This window comes from Chrysochloris asiatica, unplaced genomic scaffold, assembly GCF_000296735.1.
Source record: "Chrysochloris asiatica unplaced genomic scaffold, ChrAsi1.0 scaffold00041, whole genome shotgun sequence".
Taxonomy (NCBI): Eukaryota; Metazoa; Chordata; class Mammalia; order Afrosoricida; family Chrysochloridae; genus Chrysochloris; species Chrysochloris asiatica.
Genome location: NW_006408559.1, coordinates 15,240,423 through 15,258,958, shown reverse-complemented (window position 1 = coordinate 15,258,958; position 18,536 = coordinate 15,240,423). Strand labels below are relative to the sequence as shown.

Sequence of the window (18,536 nt, the reverse complement as noted above, 5' to 3'; positions counted from 1 at the left end):
AATATATAAAAACATTTCAAAGTAAATACAATGATAATATAAATGTAAATTCAATTAAATTCAAATAAATGCAAAAGAAATTATAATGAATGTGTATGTGAATACTAATAACGGCATAAGTATAAATTAAATATAGCTAGTAAAGTAAAATAAACAAATATAAATGCAAATGTAAATGCAAATAAAATATAAACTAAATGCAAACTTAATTATAAAATAAATATAAATTAAATATGCAAATATAAAACATAAACAACATGAAAATTATAATGACTTTGCATATGATTGGCATCCTGGTGTGGCCCTGTTTAGTAAGCACTGGATTGTTAACAGCAAGGTCAATGGTTCAAACCCACAAGCTGCTCCTAGGAAACACGCTTGGAACTGACTCAACAGTACTTAACAACAAAAACATGCATAGGATTATAAATATAAACATAGATACAAACACAATTATGAATAAAATAAACATAAATTGATTATATCCATGTACATATAAATCATGTTCTTGTTAAGAGTCCTTGACTTTGTATAGGGTTTCCAAGCAGCAGCTGGTGGATTTGAACCACTAACTTTGTGGTTAGTAGTCCAGTGCTTATCCTACAGGGCAGTATAAACATACGAATAAAACATAAAAATTAAAGTAAATGTCTAAATAAATAGAAATTCAGTTTAAAAATAAAAGCAAAACAACTTAAATATAAATAAAAGAGAAAGCAAATATAAGTAAAAAAATATAACTATAGATATAAACAGAATGTGAATATAAGCAGAAAAATAAAATGAACATTAAAAAATCCTAAAATAAAAACAAGCATCAATACAAGATCAATGTGTAAACATAGATACAAAATAGATACAAAAATATGTGTAAACAAAATATAATTGACAATAATATTAAGATTAAATATAAATATAAAACAAAAAGCAAACTTAAAAATGGAATTGCTATAGGTAGAAACAGAAATTGAATATTAATATTAAATTACAATGAGTGTAAATAAAGCAGATACCTAAATCAAATATGATCTATAGATGCAAACATCAATAAAGCAAATTTCAAAATAAGTATCATTAAAATATACATGTAATTATAATTAAAATAAAAATATAATGTAGGAGTACAATAAACAAAAACCAATGTAGAAATAAAAGATAAATGATAAAATAGAAAACAATTATGAATAAACATAAATACACATTATAAAATAATTAAAGAAACAAATTAAATATAAATAAGATAGAAAGTAAAAATAAATATAAATGAATCCTAAACATAAATAAAATATGAAAGCAAATATGCATGCACACATAAATGCAACCTGAACAAGAATGCTAAGTGCCGTCGAGTCGATTCTGATCCATAGCGACCCTGCATAGGGTTTCCAAGGAGCAGCTGGTGAGCTTGAACCACCGACCTTACAGTTCAAATGACTTTGCAGTCTGACGCATTAGCCCATAGCACCAAAAAAAACAAAACAGTAAAGTAGATTGATTCATAGGAATGGTTAGTCTGATTTAATAAATAACCAATATGAATCTTTCTTAGCTGTGCCCTGTACATTTGACTGTGGATCTATCTGATATTTTAGAAATTCACTACAAGCAAAGTAGTCAAAACAAATGCTTAGTTTGTAGGAGGGAGGAAACTTCTCAACAGTTTCATCGAAAGTTTGAATCGATGAAAAAGAACAGAAACAGAAGTAAGTGTTGTAAGCAAAGTCAGTGAAATGAATTAAGTGAGCAGTTAGATAAGAGCACATCAATAAACTCGAAAGGACAGTTTTGCAAAGTAAATCATCCAGAATCGGTGAAGACTTCGTTCACATGAACGTTTTAGAATAAGTACCCATTTTAGAAGAACAATCTGTCTTATACGTACAGCCAGAAGGCTCCCGAGAATCAAGGATGGCAAGAGTCATATATTTTAGACACATGATGAGGAAGGATCAGTCCCTGAAGAAGGCTATCATGGAGGGTCATCGAGAAAGAGGAAGACTCTGAGGGAGATGAAGTGACACCAAGATTCTCACAAGATAACAACCCTTGTGAGAACGGTGCAAGACGGTGTAGCATTGTGTTCTGTTGTACACACGGTCACTAGGAGTTGGAACTTGTAGGGTAGTGGTTACGAATTGGGCTAATCTCAAGGTCAGCAGTTTGAAACTACTAGCTGTTCCACGGGAGAAAGATGAGGCTTTCTGCTCCCATAAAGATTTAAATCCTTGGAAACCCTGTACAGAGTTGCTATGAGTTGGAACCAGCTCCACGGCACATGACCACCACCTACAGCATTTAACAACAACAACCCATATGAGTAAATCTTAAGTTATCTAGAGAGGATCCTACAGAGGATTAAAATAGAAAGCTCCTATGTGATTTGAGTGAAAGTTGTCTCAAAATGTAGCTATCCTCAAGATAAATTTCTAACCAGCCTATTTCAAATCCTGAAACTGCCACAACTTGACTCATGACTGGTCTCTACAGATCATATAAGCATCATGTGTAAATTAAAGCTCCATCAGCTGAAACCGGTTTCTCATTAGCGCATCTTGCTACATTACTGCAGTGGGATTGATTGCCTTGGGAAAGAGAGAGAATTGGGGAGGTGGAAGAGCTGTAAGTATCACTGAACTTTCTTCTAAATTCACTTCTCAATTATCTGTAGTATCAAATGGTCAGATGCTAACTTCGTAAATCCTTTGAATTGAGATCATCTTAGTATTAGCTCTCAAGAACTCTGGTGGCACAGTGTTTAAGCACCCAACTACTGACTGAAAGGCCGGTGGTGGGAATCCATACAAGAAAGACGTGGCAGTCTGTTTGTGTAAAGGCATACAGCCTTGGGAACCCCGTGGGGCAGCTCTCCTCTTCCTTACAGGGTCACCATGAGCCAGTGTCAACTTGATGGTAATGCATTTTATCTGGGTATTATTACATCTACTGGTTTTAAAAAAAACAATAAGAGAAAATGCCAAAGTCTTAAAAAGAGTCACGTGTAACCTGCATCCACCCATCTTCATCTCAAAAACAAAAATCAAACTTTCCAAAAATGACTGTAATTTACTGATTTTCCTGAGCTTTTACCTTCCCAACAGCAGGCCCACTGTCCCCAAGGACCCATATCCTTTTTGTTCTTCCATTCTCATAGGGCTTGTACTCAGAACTTCTGAAGATGCCAGGATTCTAGTAAATAAATATAATATAAACATGTTTGTAAAGCTGTTTTGCACTCTGTAGGAAAAACCCAGTATTTGAACTTACCATAACAATGACATATTTCTGTCCATTGCTGTGTAACTCATTGATAAACTCTGGGAGACCAGAGAAACTTTTATTGTCATAGGTGAAATCTTTGTTCCCATCCATGTAGTCAATGTCGGAGTACTGCACATCCTGAAAGGAAGCATTGGCAGATCAAAACTTAGGAAATATGACTGCTCTGTCCCTGGTCATTCAAACTGAAACTGTAAGATTCCCCCAAAAGTTAAACAGAGTTACAGTCCATCTAAGAAATTCCACTCCTAAGTGTATAAACAGAAGAATGGAAAACAGGAGCTCAGAGACTTGTCCAACAATGCTGACTGAACTCTGTTCACAAAAGCCAAAACGTGCAATCAACCCAAGTGTCTATCAACAGAGCAGTGCATATGAAACATCAGGTCTAGCCATGCAGTGAGTGAGATGTTATTCAGCCATAAAAGCGCACAATGTTCTGGTACATGCTACTGTTTTATGGGCCTTGAAGACATTATTCTGAGTGAAGAAGCCAGACACAGAAGCACATTGTAATGATCTCACATTTATAGAAAATGGCTAGCACAGACGTATGGATAGAGACAGACAGTACATTAGAGATCGCCTTGGGCTGGGCGGTGGGAGAAATGGGTGGTATTGTTTAATGGATACAAAGTCTCTGTATGGTTTGATGAAAAAGCATTGGAAATAGAAGTTAGTGATGGCTGTACAACACCATGAATGAAGTTAACGTCTGAATTATATACAGCCTCGGAAACCCTATACAGGGTCGCTATGAGTCGGAAACGACTCCACAGCACGTAACAACAACAATATCTCAAAAATAGCCAAGAAGAAAGAAGAAATGGAAGAAGTGAAGATAGTATTTCTTAATGATACTGGAACTTATGGTGTTTAACTGCCTCCCGGGAATAAATAAGCCAAAAACAAAAACCAAGCCCACTCCATCTAGTTAAAATGCATAGGGTCATGTCATTCTTAAGTGCCATCTAGTCATTTCCAACTCATAGTGAATCCTGTATTCCCAAGGAGCAATTTTTGGGTTTGAACAGCCAACCTTGCAGTTAACAGTCCAGTACTTATCCTACAGCCCCATACCAGCATTCCCACAGTGCCACCAGGACTCTAGGAATAAATAATCCCTTCTTGGAAAGATGCCATAGTCTTGAGCTAACAGTCACTCCCTTGTCCAAAACATGCACAGCACAGATGTTGTTAGGAAGAGTAGCAACGGAGTCTTCTTTACCTCCATAAATCGAGGACTTGGATGCTTGACCTAGCACAGGTATTTGTGTGATGAGCATATTAAAACACTGAACCTCAACATCAAGCCAGAATATATGATAAAAAAGAGACAATGGTACCCTTCTTCTATAAAGGAGTCCCTGGTTGATGCAGATGTTAAAGCACCTGACTGGCAGCCAATGTGTCCGAATTTCAAATCCACCAGCTGCTCCAGATGAGACAGACATGGCATTCTGTTTCCTTGGAAACCCTATAGGGTAGTTGAACGGTGTCTTTCAGGGTCACCATGAGTTGGAGTCTACTCAATGGCTGTGGGTTATTTAGGGAAGGACAGTGGTGCAGGGGGAGGCACTTAGATGTCAATCAAAAGGTTGGAAGTTAGAGTACGACCAGAGGTGCCATTGGAAAGAAAACTCCTGAAAACTTGGCCTCTGAAATCCTACCGAGAAGCAGTTCTACTCTGACACTCAAGGGGTAACCATGTGTCAAACTGACTCAACAGAAGCTGGGATGTGTGTGCATGACCTATAAAACAACTAAAACAATAATGCTAATGCAAACAACAAAGGCCTGGAACTTTAATTAAGGTGCCGGTGATGCTGTAGGATAAACGCTGGACTGCTAACTACAAGGTCGGCAGTCCAAACCCACTAACCTCTCTGCAGGAGACAGATGAAATTTCCTGCTCCTGCTAAGATTTATTGCCTTGGAAACCCTATACAGGATTGCTATGAGTCAGAACCGACTTGAAAGCACCCAACAATAATGAAGAGCTTTAGCTAACCCAACTCTCATACATATATTGTCTCTTGTGCTTGTGAGAAGCAGGTATCTTTCTTGGTGAGAAGATTGCAAAGTGAAAATGTTCAAAGACATTGCCCAGTTCATATACATGGGGGAGGGAGAAGCAGGTCTTTGGGACAGACGGTTTCTCCACTCTCACACATAACAACTCAAAGCCACATGGAAGCCTTCTGAGTCCTCATGTGTCTCTGGAGATAGCTCATGATTTGAAGGTGCTAGCTTAGATGATCACTGGTGGTGCGGTGGTTAATGTTTGGAAGTTAGTCAAAAGGTCAGTGGTTTGAGTCCACCAGCCACTCCAAGGAAGGAAGACGTGGCAGTTTCCTCACATAAAGATGACAACCTAGGAAACCCTATGGGGCAGTTCTACTCTGTCCTACAGGGTCGCACAAAGTCAGGAGAAATGTGTGGCCTGTTGTAGTGTCTGTGTTAACACTGGACACACTCCACAGCAGGACCATGGAAGAGCTCATTTGGTTCCTAACTGGATTCCCCTCAGAAAGATGCCTTCTATCTGTGAGCACAGCGTAGATCAGGATGAGTACCAACAGTAGAGTCAAAGGAGATTCCAATTCTGGTCCGACCTCTCAACCAGCATTGTGTCCTTGACAAAGCCACTGACTTTCAGCATCTCCACTTCCTCCTCATCTATAAGATGGTGACGTGAGGATTCACCATGAATGAGAAAGCAATTGGTAAAATAATAAAGACATGACAATAACAAAGGTCTTCCAAAAATCTGGGATACAACATTTGCAAGTAGCACACATGTTGCTGCAGTTAGGTGCCATCCAGTTGGCTCTTACTAGTAGCTACCCTATACACCAGAGAGAAGCATTGCCTGGTTCTGCACCCATCTCACAATCCTTGCTATGCTTAACCCCATGGATGCTGCCACTTTGCTAGTCAATTTCATTGGGGTCCTCACCGTTTTCACTGAGTCTCCACTTTGCCAAGCATGATGTCCTTCTCCAGAGACTAGTTGCTTCTGATAAAATGTCCGAAATATGAACGACTAAGTCTTGCCATTCTGGTTTCTAAGGAGCATTTTGGCTGTTACTCTTCCATCAAAGACTTGTTTGTTCTTCTGGCAGTCCAGAGCACTTTTAATATTTTCCTACAACATCATAACTCAAAAGCATCAATTCCTTTATGGTCTTCTTTATTCATTGTCCAACTTTCACATGCATAGGTGGCTACTGAAAATAACCATGGCTTTGGTCAGGTACACCTTAGTTCTCAAACTGACATCATTGCTCTTCAACACTTTAAAGAAATATTGTTCAGCAGATTTGCCTAATGCAATATGTTGTTTGATTCCTTGACTACTGCTTCCGTGAATGTTGATGGTTGGTCCGAGCAAAATGAAATCTTCAACAGCTTGAATCTTTTCTACATTTATATGGATGTTGTTTATTGGTCCAGTGGTGAAGATTTTTGTTTTCTTTACTTTGCGATGCCATTCATATCAAAGGCTGTGGTTTTTGATCTTCCATCAGTATTTTAAATACTCTTTGCTTTCAAACAAATGAGGTTGTATCATCTGCATATCACAAGTTGTTAATGAGTCTTCCTCCAATCCTGAAGCTATGTTTTTCATCATAGAATCTATCCTCTTGGATTATTTGCTCAGCATACAGATTGAATAAGTCTGGTGAAAGAATACAACCCTGGCGCACACGCTTCCTAATTTTGATCCATTCAGTGATTCTTGTTCTGTTAGAACCACTGCCTCTTGGTTATGTACAGGTTCCTCTTGAGCACAATTAAGTGTTCCAGAATATTCATGCTCTGCAGTATTGTCTATAACTTGTCATGATCCACACAATCGGAAACCTTTGTATAGTCAATAAAACACAAGTAAACATCTTTCTGGTATTCTCTGCTTTCAGTCAAGATCCATCTGATGTCAGTTATGATATCCCTCATTCCATGTCCTTCTTTAAATCTGGCTAGAATCTTGGGCTGTTCCCTGGCAATATATGGTTGCAGATGTTTTTAAAATTATTTTTTGCAAAATTTGAGTTGTGTGCAATATTAATGATATTTCTGATGATTTCCCCCTTCTGTTGGCCACCTCTCTGAACCGGGCACAAATATGAATCTTTTCTAATCAGTAGACCAGGTAGCTATCTTCCAAATTTCTTGGCATATGTAAAAGAGTGCATCCAATACTGCATATCTGTTGAAATATTTCAATTTTTAATCCATCAATTCATGGAGCTTTTTTTGCCAATTCCTTCAGTACACCCTGGACTTCTTCCTTCAGTACCATTGGTTCTTTATCACATGCTACCTCTTGAAATTGCTGAACACCAACACCTTGTGGTGTCTGGTCTAAGTCCATTCCACCTTCCCAACCTTCCTGAAGCTGCCACACAAAAATATGCTTGCATCAAAGTTCCAAAGAGCTACTGCAAAGTAAATTACTATGACAACTTCATAAACCATCTAGTATCCATTTTCTGGTGTTATCAAGTATTATATGAGTGTAATTAGCAATTATCTCCTTATTTATTGGTTTGCATTGCACATCATAAATACCCACAGAACTTTCGAAATTAGAATCTGCTAAATCTGGAAAGGGAGGACAGGGCCACCATGGGAGAGCAGTTTCATTCACTGTAGCTATTTATTGTCATTGTCAGCCTTTGCTAGCCATGAAGCTCAGGTACAACTTCCTCTTGTCAATCAAAACTTGCACTGACGGAGTTGATGTCTGTGCCAGGCACTCCTGTGTGTGGTGTAAACATGTCTCCCTTCAAGGCCTCCATGGGAAGCCTTAGGGCCTCAGGTATAGAGGAGGAAACGAAGACTGGTGACCCGACCCAATGTTGCAAAATGAAACTATAATTCAAAGTCAGCTCCATCTGGCTCCATAAACTGTGCTTTCTTCATAATCCCATTGGAAATTTAGCCAACAAATTTCTGACAGTGTGCGTGTTTACCTATGGATCAATTGATCTGTAGAGAAATATTTTTTCCTGATAAATTTGATTCAAATTTAAAAAGATAAAAACATGGTGCTTAATATGGATTAGGAAAAGTGTTGACTTACATATGGGATCCCAGCGTCACGGTTTCGGCTCACAACCCTTTTCAATCCTTCGATGCCATCGTAATTCCTGCGGCTAAGCTGGAAGCCAAGACTCCAGTAGGAAGGCAAGAAAGGTTTTCCAACAAGCTGAAAACAGTCAATAAGGAAGTCATTGGCATTTAGAGCAAGGATTAGTTCATGAATAGGATGAGTATCACGTCCAACACTCGGAGCATTGATCCCATTTCATTTTCTGTAAAGTCTCCAGATTCTTAATGTCAGATTTAAGAGGAATGTCCTAGGAAATTTTGTGAACCTCCACAACATACGTCTGTCTTACTAACTACTTTAATGTCTTCCCAACATCGGAAACATCAGAAAATGATGAACGTTTACAGAAGGCTTGAATTACAGTGTAGTCTTAAGGTAAAAGCAATGTATTCATTCATTCAATAAATATTTTTGAGTGCTTATGGTGCTGTAAGCTAGGTATTGGGCTGCTTACCTCAAGGTAGGTGGTTCAAACCCACTAGTTGTTCACTGGGAGAAAGATGAGGCTGTCTGCTCCCATAAAGATTCACAGTCTTGGAAACCCTGTGGAGAAGTTCTATTCTGTTCAACTCCATGTGAGTTGAAACTTACACAATGGCACTGGATTTGGTTTTTGTTGTTGCTAATTTTGTTTTTGATGTTGATTTGGAAGAGGCTGACATAGAAACTAGGATACAGCGGTGGTGATGGTGGTGGTTGTGTGCCACAGAGTCAGGTCCGACTTGACTTACAGTGACCTAGTAGAGGGTTTACAAGACTGTAAATCTTTATGGGGAGCAATTAGTAGAACTGAACTGTTTACATTGTCATTAGTAACCCAGCACACAGTTCACTATGCTACCAGGGTTCCTTAGTGGTAGAGGAAAAAATAATAATAATAATTGAAAAAAGAAAAACATAGCTCAATGGAATTTTAATTCTAGAGGGGATTAAAAAAAATATATATATATATATAAGGAATTAAATAAATGTCCACCAGTCATCTGTCAGTTTGTTGTACTGTGGTGGCTTGGGTGTTGTTGTGATGCTGAAAGTTATGCCATCGGTATATTAAAAATCAACAGTTATTCAGGGTGGACAGCGTTCAGTTGAGTTTCTAGACTAATATGGACGAGGAAGAATGAGAAGGAGGCTTCTTCTGAATGTTTAGAATACTATTCTGAAAATCTTATGAATAGCAATAGATCACTGTCAGCACCAGAATATTGAATATTGGAGCAATATTGATATCAGCAGAATACAGTCAGATATAGTGTCAGATATATGAGCCCCTCAAGTAAGAAGACAGTCAAAATACTACTAAGAAAAAAATGCCCCCAAAAAGTACAGTTAGCTGAGCATGGTCACAGTAATAGAGTAAAGTTTTCAGAATCTTCATTTGCTCAAGGGCACAACTTAAAATAAGGAGAAAGATCTAGACACATTCATTAATAATTCCTACTATGAATCTAGGGAAAATTGAAAGTTGTTAAAAGTGAACTTGAGTGCATAAAAATTGATATACTAGGCATTAATGAGCTGAAATGGACTGGTTTTAGTCATTTTAAATCTCACTGTTACATGGTTTACTATGCCAGAAATGACAAAATGGAGAGAAATAGCGTTGCATTCATCATCAAAAAGAACATAATAATCTATTTTGAAGTTTAATGCTATCTGTGATAAGACATTCTTCACACATCTACAAGGAAAACCAGTTAATATGACTATTATTCAAATTTACATACTAAAACCAGTAATGATGAAACTGAAGAATTCTACCAACTTCTTCAGTCTGAAATTAACCAAACATGCAATCAAGATATATTGATCATTACTGGTGATTGGAATGCAAAGGTTGGGAAGAAAGAGGAAGGGTCAGTATTTGGAAAATATAGCCTTAGTGATAAAAATGATACTGGAGATCACATGATAGAATTTTGTAAGACCAATGAATTCTTCATTGAGAATATCTTTTTTAAAACACCATAAAAGACAACTATACACATGAACCTCACCAGATGGAATACACAGAAATCAAATTGACTATATCTGTGGAAAGAGACAGTAAAAAAGTTCCATATCACCAAGCAAAACAAGGCTGGGGAAAACTGTGGAACAGACCATCAATTGCTCATATACAAGTTCAGGCTGAAGTTGAAAAAAATTAAAACAAGTTCACGAAAGTCATAATATGACCTTGAATAAATCCCACCTGAATTAAGAGATCATCTTAAGAACAGATTTGATGCATATGACACTAAAGACCAGTGGCCAGAACAGCTGTGGGATGACATCAAGGTCATTAAAAAGAAAAAGAAAGAAAGAAAGAGAGAGAGAGAGAGAGAGAGAAAGAAAGAAAAGAAAGAAGAAACCAAAATAGATGTCAGAAAAAGTGCTCCATTGAAGAGATGCTAAAGCATATGGAAGAAATGAGGAGGTAAAAGAGTTGAACAGAAAATTCCAAAGGGCAGTTGAGAAGACAAAGTTAAATAGTATAATGAAATGTGCAAAGACCTGGAATTAGAAAACTAAAACGGAAGAACATGTTCAGCATTTCTCATCCTGAAGGAACTGAAGAAAAAACTTAAAGTTCTACTTGAAATATGGAAGGATTCTATGGGCAAAATATTGAATAATGCAGAAAGCATTAAAAAAAGAAGAAGAAGGCAACAGGGGGGAAATAATGTTAAGATTCTTGGCTGTCTTTTGACTCTTAGTCTCCCTTGCCATTATAAATACACACTTGATGGAGAGAGAAAGGAATAGCCAGAATGCCATTATAAAATACACACTTGATGGAGAGAGAAAGGAATAGCCAGAAATATCACCATAAAAAGCTTGTAAGTCTGTCTTCTGCCTATAACTAATTGGAATACCTAAAATGGGGCTACAACGTGCCCAGTGAAGAAGGTTTCCTGTGGAGCCTTTGTATTATATAAGACCATAGGAGGAATCCTGAACCCCATCCAGAATCTTCTGAGGTGGGAAATTTCCACTGGAAAGGGCAAGCAGACCAGCCTGGAGTGGCTAGAAGAACAGAAGATACTTCTTGAAAGAAAGACCAACAGGAAAAATACAAAACAATAACGGCAGTCCAACTGACTTCTACAAGAACAAGCAAGTTGTTTGCCCAGGAGACATCAAGGCAAGTGCTTGGGTCCCTTCAGGGCAAATCCCCTTCCAAGACTAAAACTCAATGGGAATACAGGAGCATACAATCACTCTCTGATTGGTGACTACCTTTGCTACTGATAAGGGGAAGTGAGGGAAAAACAGCAATGAAGCTGCGAGCTAAGTCGAACCATGTTCAATACACTCCTGTGAACATGAGTAGAGACCTGGTTGGCCAGAAGTTTGGCAAGACCTGGGGACTCCTGGGCCCAGAGTTAGTTACATAGCCACAGAGGACTAGAGTGGAGAATGAAGCATCCAGCTGATAAGAAGAGAGGGCATATGCACAAGAACACCCACACTTACAAACTATACCCTCTTGACCTGGCTTCAATGGCTGGATGAGCAGAGCTCAACTAGAAGAAGAAAGAGGAAAAAAAAAAAAAAAAAAAGAGTCATCTGATACAATTTGATGAACTTGACCTACAACTATGGATGCTGTAGCTCAAAAGAGGGAACAAATCTTTACAGCAAGGATCATTCCCACCCCCTCCATACACAGAGTAGACAGGGATGGGCAACTTGGACATTGGCTACCCAAAATGGGGGGGAGGGGCTTCAAAAGCAATGTGTGACTGGCTTACAAGCTTTCAAGAGGGAGCCTAGATCCAGAGGGTGTGGAGGAAGGTAGAATTTCCACTGAGTAATATCCAATCTGTCTGGGCAGGACTGATGAAAGGAGATATGGATAGCACTTATGTGGTACAATAGTGAATAATTACTATCAGGACTGACTGTGAGGGTTGGAAATGTAAAGGTAGATGTTTTGTAGCAAAAGGAGGGGAGTGGTTGACTTTGCAGTCTAGGAGCAGAGGGCCCTGGGACCATCAAGGGAGAGGAGCAGAGTGTGTGACCCCACCCAGAGAGACGCTGACGTCAGAGATGGAGGAAGAGAAAATGATGTGGAGAGATGGAGCAGCTGGGGACTCTGGACTTGGGGAGGGAGAGTGGCTGTGTGCAGACGACCGGGGGGCAGGCTTGCAGGGTATACCCTTTGGTTGGTTGATGATGCATGGAGGGTACTGTAACCATGGCAATGTAACGAAATAACATAGGATGAAGTTAATGTTCTCCAGTGTAAACTACCACATAATTCACAATGAAACACTAAAAAAACTAAAAAAAGAAGATGGAAGGAGTCTAGAAGCTCTTCTGCAACCTATTTAACATCCTAGCAACATGTAAGCCTCCACTCATAGGCTTCGCCTGCAGCACACTGACTAACAATTTAACCTGGTTTCACTGAGCCACCAGGAGCAGTAGAGGAAGAAGAAGAAGAGGAGGAAATGGACCGGATGACTAATTGCCTCCATGAACTACGGCCTCCTTTGCCCTGAGACCAGAAGAACTGGATGGTGCCCGGCTACCATTACTGAGCATTTTGGTCAAGGATTCCATGGAGAAATCTCATTAAAAGGAGAAGAAGGAAGAACAAAATTCCAGAGTCTCACAGTCTTCACATCATGAAGGCTGATGGATCCCTGAAACTCTTTCCCTGAGATTATCTTTAAACCTTAAAAAAAAAAAACCCTGCTACCTTCTTAAAACCAAACACCAGCTTAGTTTCACTAGTAAAGAATGTCTCCCTTAAGCATTATACTCTTTTAAGATCCATATAGGATCAAATTGGCAACAGCAACTCGAAAGATTAGCTAGGAACCTTAGGAGGCAGTGAGTTTATGTTACTAGGAGAAGAGCAACTTAGAAAAGGAGAGTGAGAATAGCTCATGGTTCCCCACTCTGAAGAATGTAATCAATGTCCATGAATTATGCATGTAGACGCTATTGAGTGTATGTTTTGCTGTATGAAGAATGTAATCAATGTCCGTGAATTATGCATGTAGACACTATTGAGTGTATGTTTTGCTGTATGTGGTCTCAACAATAATAGAAGAAAAAGAAATTTAAGTTCTGGTATGATATTCACCTGTAATAGTCATTTATAAGGCATGAATCCTCCTATGCCCGTTCCTTGTGTCCACTGCTGTTGATAGAGAGGGAAGAAAAAGCAAATCAACCTGCCAAGAATTGAGTTGCTGTAGAAGGCAGTATGTGTCATCTGTGACTCCTCCCTAGGTACTTACTTCCTGACAGTGCTGTCCCACATATTAAAATACTGAGAAAGACACTGTAAAAAAAGAAAAAAGAAAAAGAAGAAAATGGAAGGAATACAGAAGTCACTTTACTAAATAGAAATGGATAATGTTCTATCATTTCAAGATGCAACATATGATATTGAAGAGCCAATGGCACTGAAGGAAGAAGTCCAAGGTGCACTGGAGGCACTCATTCATCTTTGCCAAGAAATTTGGAAAACAACTACCTGGCCAACTGATTGGAAGAGACTCATAGCAACCCTATGTAGATTTTTCTGAGACTGATTCTTTATGGAAACAGACAGCCTCATATTTATTTCAAGGAATGGCTTTTGAGAATTAGAAAAGATTCAATAAGGGAGCAGAGATCAAAGGGACCTACCACCACCAAGGAGGAAGAACCAGGAGCTCAGAACATCCTTGCCTAAGAAAGTCCTAACCTCAGGGTAAGATTGATGGCAAACTTCCTCTACAGCTGGCAAGCTGAATTCACACTTCTAGCTTTTTTTTTTCCCTCTTAGAACTGGTACCCTGAATTTAAACTTGTAGCTTCCTAATCTGAGGGAATAAATTTCTGTTTTCTAAAGCCATTCACTTGTGGTATTTCTGTTACAACAGCAAAAGATAACTAAGACACTTGCTGTTAGACCTATTAGACTGTGTCGGGTTTTTTGCTCTGGGGTTCCCTATGTGGCAAAATAGTTAACATGCTCAACTGCTGAAGAAAAGGTTGGAGGCCAAGGTCTACCCAGAAGAGACTCAGAAGGAAGATCAGTCAATCTATTTCCAAAAAGTCAGGCACTGAAAATCCCGTGGAATGCAGTTCCCTTCTGACACACATGACGTCACCATAAGTTGGAGTCAACTAAACTGTAGCTGGTCTCTTCTGTCCCCTGTTTGACATGGAGTCTGGGACCATGTTTCCTCCGCCTTTACATGTCATCCTTAACAAACCATGTCACCTTCTGTACCTGAGTTTCTTTCCTTTAAAGTTTGTGTTACTTGGTGACTAATATTTCTTCTTGTTATAATTAGTTGTTTGACTAAAAAAACAAAATACACAGAAAAGCAATTTTCAAAAGCAAGAACAGTGTTTTGTACACCATTCTTTTGCACTGAGTTTTTGTTCACTGAATGAATGGATAAAGGTTGATGATTTATAACCTTAGGGCTCAGAATGAATGCACTATGAACCCCTTGAAAGTAGATGGCCTCAAAATTCTACTTGGTTTGGATTTCTGTGACTTTGTGAAGTGCCTCTCTTGCACACAGAAGGAGCCTAATACTTGTCCATCCATCAACATGAACACACAATAAATGAGAGACTCACAGTCCCATCCTTGATACTCCAAACAGTTCACTGCACATAACCTTTCTTTTTCTCTTGCTAATTTGCAATAAGGATGTGCATTGACAGCAACGTACAGTGACCATCGACACAAATCCATACCTCCAGGTATTCCTGAATGACTTGCTCTGGAGTGTTTCCCAAGAATACATAAAAGTCCAGAATTCCCCCAATTGTACGGTAGGTGATAGCTGGAGCAGGTTGAAGGGTGACCTCTGAAAAGATTTAAATGAGAGTTACTAGAACCTCGTGGTTGATTATAGTCTTCTCTAGAAAGTGAGTCCTGGTGTGGCACTGTAGGGTAAGCACTGGACCACAAGGTTGGTTTGAACCACAAGGTTGACTACAAACTTTCCAACCATTCCTTGGAAACCTTATATGGGGTCACTATGAGTCAGAACTGACTTAACAACTAGAATGTGAAGAACCAAGCTGTATTAAAACAGAGTTTAAGCCTCATTTTTAAAAGAATGGAAATTTAATCTGGGGTGGGGGGTGTACTGAGATTTAGGGGGATAGTGAATGAGTAAAACAATGAAGAATGGAGGGATCTTGTTTTGATTTGAAGAGGAAGAAGAACAAGTTCTATCTTAATGCAAACTTTTGGGGCTTGCTAATGGATTAACCTAAATAAAATGTTTTATAGTTCTTATTAACCGCCCACACTTCCAAATGTTGCCATTGAACTGACTGTGAATCATGGAAACCCCAAGTTTTACAGAGTGGAACTGTTCTGTAAGTTTTTTGGATCGTCATCTTGACAAAAGAAGACCTTCAACCCTTTCTTTAGTGGTACTGCTAGGTAGATTTCAACCACCAACCATGGAGTTAGCAGCTGATCAAAAAACCATTTGCACCACTGAGGTTCTTTGTTGTTGTTGTGAAGTGCCATAGAGTCAGTTCTGATTCATAGTGACTGTATGGGGTTTCTGAGGAGCGGCTAGTGGGTTTGAACTGTCTACCTTGTGGTTAATACTTAGTATATGGTCTAGTGCTTATCCTACAACACCACAAGTAGGACACCCCTAGGCTCCTTTGGTGTTGTTATGTGCTGTGGAGTCTGTCCCGACTCATAGCGACCCAGCACAGGGTTTCCGAGGCTGTAAATCTTCATGGGAGCAGAAAGCCTCATCTTTGCCCCACGGAACAGCTGGTAGTTTTGAACTGCTAACCGTGAGATTAGCAGCCTGATTTGTAACCACTACGCTACCAGAGCTCCATGTTTTGTTGTTAAGTGCCGCCGAGTCGGTTCTGACCCATAGCGAATCCGTATAGGGTTTCCCAGGAATGACTCGTGAGCTTGAGCCACCGACCTTCCAGTTCAAATGACTTTTCAGTCTGCATTAACCCACAGCGCCTCCTTAGAGCACCATTAATCCATAAACTAGAGAAGAAAGATGCTGGATTCCGGAAAGAGCGCCTTGACAAATGCCAACAAACAGAGCCCAGTTGAAATCTACAGGCATTGTTGAAATATGTCAATCAATCAGTGGTGGACACTATTGTCTACATTATATTGTGGAAAACAATGGTCAAAGCTGAATTGGGAGCTGTTGGCAATAGAAATAACATGGAGAAGCATGGGCTGGGTTAGTAGAAAGGTTAACCTGCTTAGAAGTGTGGTAGATGCAATACCTGTGTTAAGCAGCGATCTCACCATTTGCATATTTGTAAAAGTAGCAGTATAAATCCTGTCAAGATAAAAAATGTTTCCTACCCATGGCATTGCTGTTGAGCAGGAAAACACCGAACGAGGAGCCGCTGGTGTCTTCAAGGCATAGGAAGAATGTATGAGCCCCATACAGATTAGTGCCCTATGAGCAAAAGAGAAAATAGGTTATTATTTTGTTAAAATTGCTTGTATTCACCTAAAACCAACTTCAAACATGTATTTGATAAGCACTTCAATTTCTCCAGAGCAGGATGCCTTATCCTATGGTTAGAAACCATGAGGTTCTAGTAACTCTCGTTTAAATGTTTTCAGAGGTCACCCTCCATGTCTTAATGTATGGTGAGAAACTGGGTTTACTGACACGAGCGCTCACGTCAGACTTGGGAATTTTTCCATTGACTTTCGTGACAGGGCATGACAGTAGTAAGACACAGTCTAAGAAATCCCCTGCATTCCAGATATCTTTATCTCCTTTGTGTAATTATTAATCCAATTTGTTCTTGGTGATCGGGACCAGTCACAGTAACCAGTACAGTGGCTCCCTTCTCTGCTCATCCAGAGGCATGAGGACCCCAAAGTGGCCAAGTGTCATTCTTAACTTGCAGTTCAGTGCAATCATTGGGTGTCTCGAGGCAGGAGTATTCCTCCCTCCAGACCCACAGACCGTAGGGTTTCAGGAACAGGAAGAAAACTGCTGTGAGTGTATCCCTAGGGGTAACAGCCAATGATGCAATGCCTGTATTCAGTCCTTGGTTCATGGACCCACGAATCCCAGACACTGAAGAAACAGCTGATTCAGCGCATCTACAAGGGGGCTTCAAAAAGTTCATGGAAAATTTTCATTATCTTTCAATTCTATTTTTCCATGAACTTTTTGATGCCCACCTAGTACAGACGCCTGGCAATATTGCCCTCACCCTGCAAGATGTTGCTACCTGTGAGTTGTTGTAATTATGTCTTTAAAAGTCATTCCATCATCCCCTCAAGCCATGTGTTCTGTAGCATACTGCTCATTTTGGAAGTGGCATTGCTATTCTATTTTTCCCTCTCAAGGCTGGTGATGTGTCTCAGTATTGTACCAAAAAGCTATTGAAGTGCTCACCAAATGGGTGAATGGCTTAACAAGCTATGATATATCCACACGAGGGGATGACACTCATCAATATGCTTCCTAGATGAAGTCACCTGTTATCTCTGGAGCACAGTTTGAATAGCAATAGACTAGAACAGTATTAAAGTTTCCAAAAGAAGCCTTTTTAATTTTTAGTCCACAAAGTTCTGATAAAATAAATGATATCATTTGTGAATACTGTCCTCATTTTCAGAATCATCTACATGAGACCAAGTTTTCAGTGTTTATCCAAAAGCAAAAATGAGACCGTAAGGGGCGGGGAGGCAGGATTTATGAAAAGGGACCAACCATAAGAGAATAATGAGCTGAGCATTACGACACAATGTGAAAAATGCAAAACCAATATCACTGAACAGTATGTATTGTTGTTATCATGTGCTGTCCAGTAGGTTCTGACTCATGCAACCCTGTACAGCGTTTCCAAGGAGTGGCTGATGGGTTTGAACTGCAGACTTTGTGGTTCACAGTTCAGTGCTTAGCCTACAGAGAAATTGTGAAATTGGAGCCTAATTTGCTTTCACCAAAAACATAATAAAATAAAGCTCATTTTTAAAAAAATCTTCTAAGAATGACTCCTGTGAAGCTCTCCTCTAGGTATTTGTTGTTGTTGTTGTTGTTAGGTGCCATCGAGTTGGTACCAACTCATAACAACCTTATGCACAGCAGAACGAAACACTGCCTGATCCTGGGCCAACCTCACTACTGTTGCCACGCTTGAGTCCATCGATACTGCCACTTGG

At 39.4% G+C, this 18,536-nt stretch overlaps 1 protein-coding gene across 1 annotated transcript in view; it reads right to left on the bottom strand.

The window, feature by feature from the left end:
- LOC102839681 (maltase-glucoamylase, intestinal-like) overlaps positions 1–18,536 on the bottom strand; it is a 152,074-nt gene that overhangs the window by 71,692 nt on the left and 61,846 nt on the right. Inside the window, exons 6-9 of the mRNA XM_006861260.1 lie at positions 16,710–16,806; positions 15,095–15,207; positions 8,366–8,491; positions 3,265–3,396 (exon numbers count right to left, since the gene is read on the bottom strand). Coding sequence (XP_006861322.1) covers positions 3,265–3,396; positions 8,366–8,491; positions 15,095–15,207; positions 16,710–16,806 — 468 coding nt within the window. The remainder of the gene's footprint in view (positions 1–3,264; positions 3,397–8,365; positions 8,492–15,094; positions 15,208–16,709; positions 16,807–18,536) is intronic.